The 1,532-nt window shown below is 64.8% G+C and overlaps 1 protein-coding gene across 1 annotated transcript in view; it reads left to right on the forward strand.

The window, feature by feature from the left end:
• Window positions 1–381: 381 nt before the first annotated feature.
• Window positions 382–1,532, forward strand: part of LOC118160165 (zinc finger protein 665-like) — a gene marked incomplete at its 5' end in the record, with an annotated part of 4,676 nt that continues 3,525 nt past the window's right edge. Inside the window, one exon of the mRNA XM_035314701.1 lies at window positions 382–446. Within this exon, the coding sequence (XP_035170592.1) occupies window positions 382–446 (65 nt within the window). The remainder of the gene's footprint in view (window positions 447–1,532) is intronic.

Below are 1,532 nucleotides of genomic sequence, written 5' to 3' on the forward strand. Positions count from 1 at the left end.
TTTGCAATTAGCACCGGGCTTTGCAATTAATGCAAGCCTTTGCAATTAGCGCGAGGCCTCTTAATTAGCGCGAGGCCTTGCAATTGGTCGTGCACCACCCCTGCGCCCCCCCCTCCCCCGCCGGGGACCCTTCCCCCCCCCCCCCCCCCGCCCCGCACTCACCCGGCGCCGGGAGGAGGAGGAGGAGGAAGAGGAAGTGTGGGGGAGGGGCCAGGAAGCGGAAGAGGAGGGGGTGGGGGCGGGGCCGGGCGGAGGGGGAGGGGGAGGAGGACGGCCGCCGAGGGGGGGGAGGGGGCGGGGGGGAGGGGGTGCCCCCCCCCAACCCCCCCGGCCGTGACGTCATGTCTCCCCTCCCCTCCCCTCCCCTCCCCCCCCCCCCAGGTTGGGTCCCCTCCGGTCCCCAGGGACGGCGACGACGATGACGGCGGCGACGGCGAGGCCACCAGGTGGGGGAGGGGACGGGGACGTTTGGGGGGGGGGGGGAGGGGCACTAATGGGGGTGGGAGGGACATGGAGGGGGGACAGGGGGACACGGCCTTGTTGTCCCCACGGTGACGTCGTGGCGTCCCATGGCCTCCCTTACCCCAGGACCGGTGTCCCCAAGCTGACGTCCCCCAGCGTCACCTCCCCCCACCCCATAACCTCCCTCGCCCCAAGACCGACGTCCCCAAGATTATGTCCCCAAGACGATGTCCCCATGTCCCATGTCCCCCCTCTCTCCCCAAGACCGACGTCCCCAAATTGAGGTCCCCAAGTTGATGTCCCCATGTCCCCCCTCTCTCCATGACCGATGTCCCCAAGACGATGTCCCCAAATTGACCTCCCAACGTCCCATGACCTCCCTTGCCCCAAGACCGATGTCCCCAAGCAGATGTCCCCAAATTGATGTCCCCATGTCCCATGTCCCCCCCCTCTCTCCATGACCAATGTCCCCAGGACCCATGTCCCCAAGGTGATGTCCCCAAGTTGATGTCCCCATGTCCCATGACCTCCCTTACCCCAAGACTGATGTCCCCAGGACCCATGTCCCCAAGATGATGTCCCCAAGTTGACTTCCTGATGTCCCCAAGCTGACCTCCTAATGTCCCATGACCTCCCTTGCCCCAAGACCAACGTCCCCAAGACCAACGTCCCCAAGGTGATGTCCCCAAGTTGATGTCCCCATGTCCCATGTCCCCCCTCTCTCCCCAAGACTGACGTCCCCAAGATGATGTCCCCAAATTGAGGTCCCCATCTCCCACGTCCCCCCCTCTCTCCATGACCGATGTCCCCAGGACCCATGTCCCCAAGATGATGTCCCCAAGTTGACTTCCTGATGTCCCCAAGCTGACCTCCTAATGTCCCATGACCTCCCTTGCCCCAAGACCAACGTCCCCAAGACCGATGTCCCCAAGGTGATGTCCCCAAATTGAGGTCCCCATCTCCCACGTCCCCCCCTCTCTCCATGACCGATGTCCCCAAGACGATGTCCCCAAGACGATGTCCCCAAGACCACCACCCCCAAGACGATGTCCCCAACCCCACGCCCCCCC

Source organism: Oxyura jamaicensis, unplaced genomic scaffold (assembly GCF_011077185.1).
Source record: "Oxyura jamaicensis isolate SHBP4307 breed ruddy duck unplaced genomic scaffold, BPBGC_Ojam_1.0 oxyUn_random_OJ102528, whole genome shotgun sequence".
NCBI lineage: Eukaryota > Metazoa > Chordata > Aves > Anseriformes > Anatidae > Oxyura > Oxyura jamaicensis.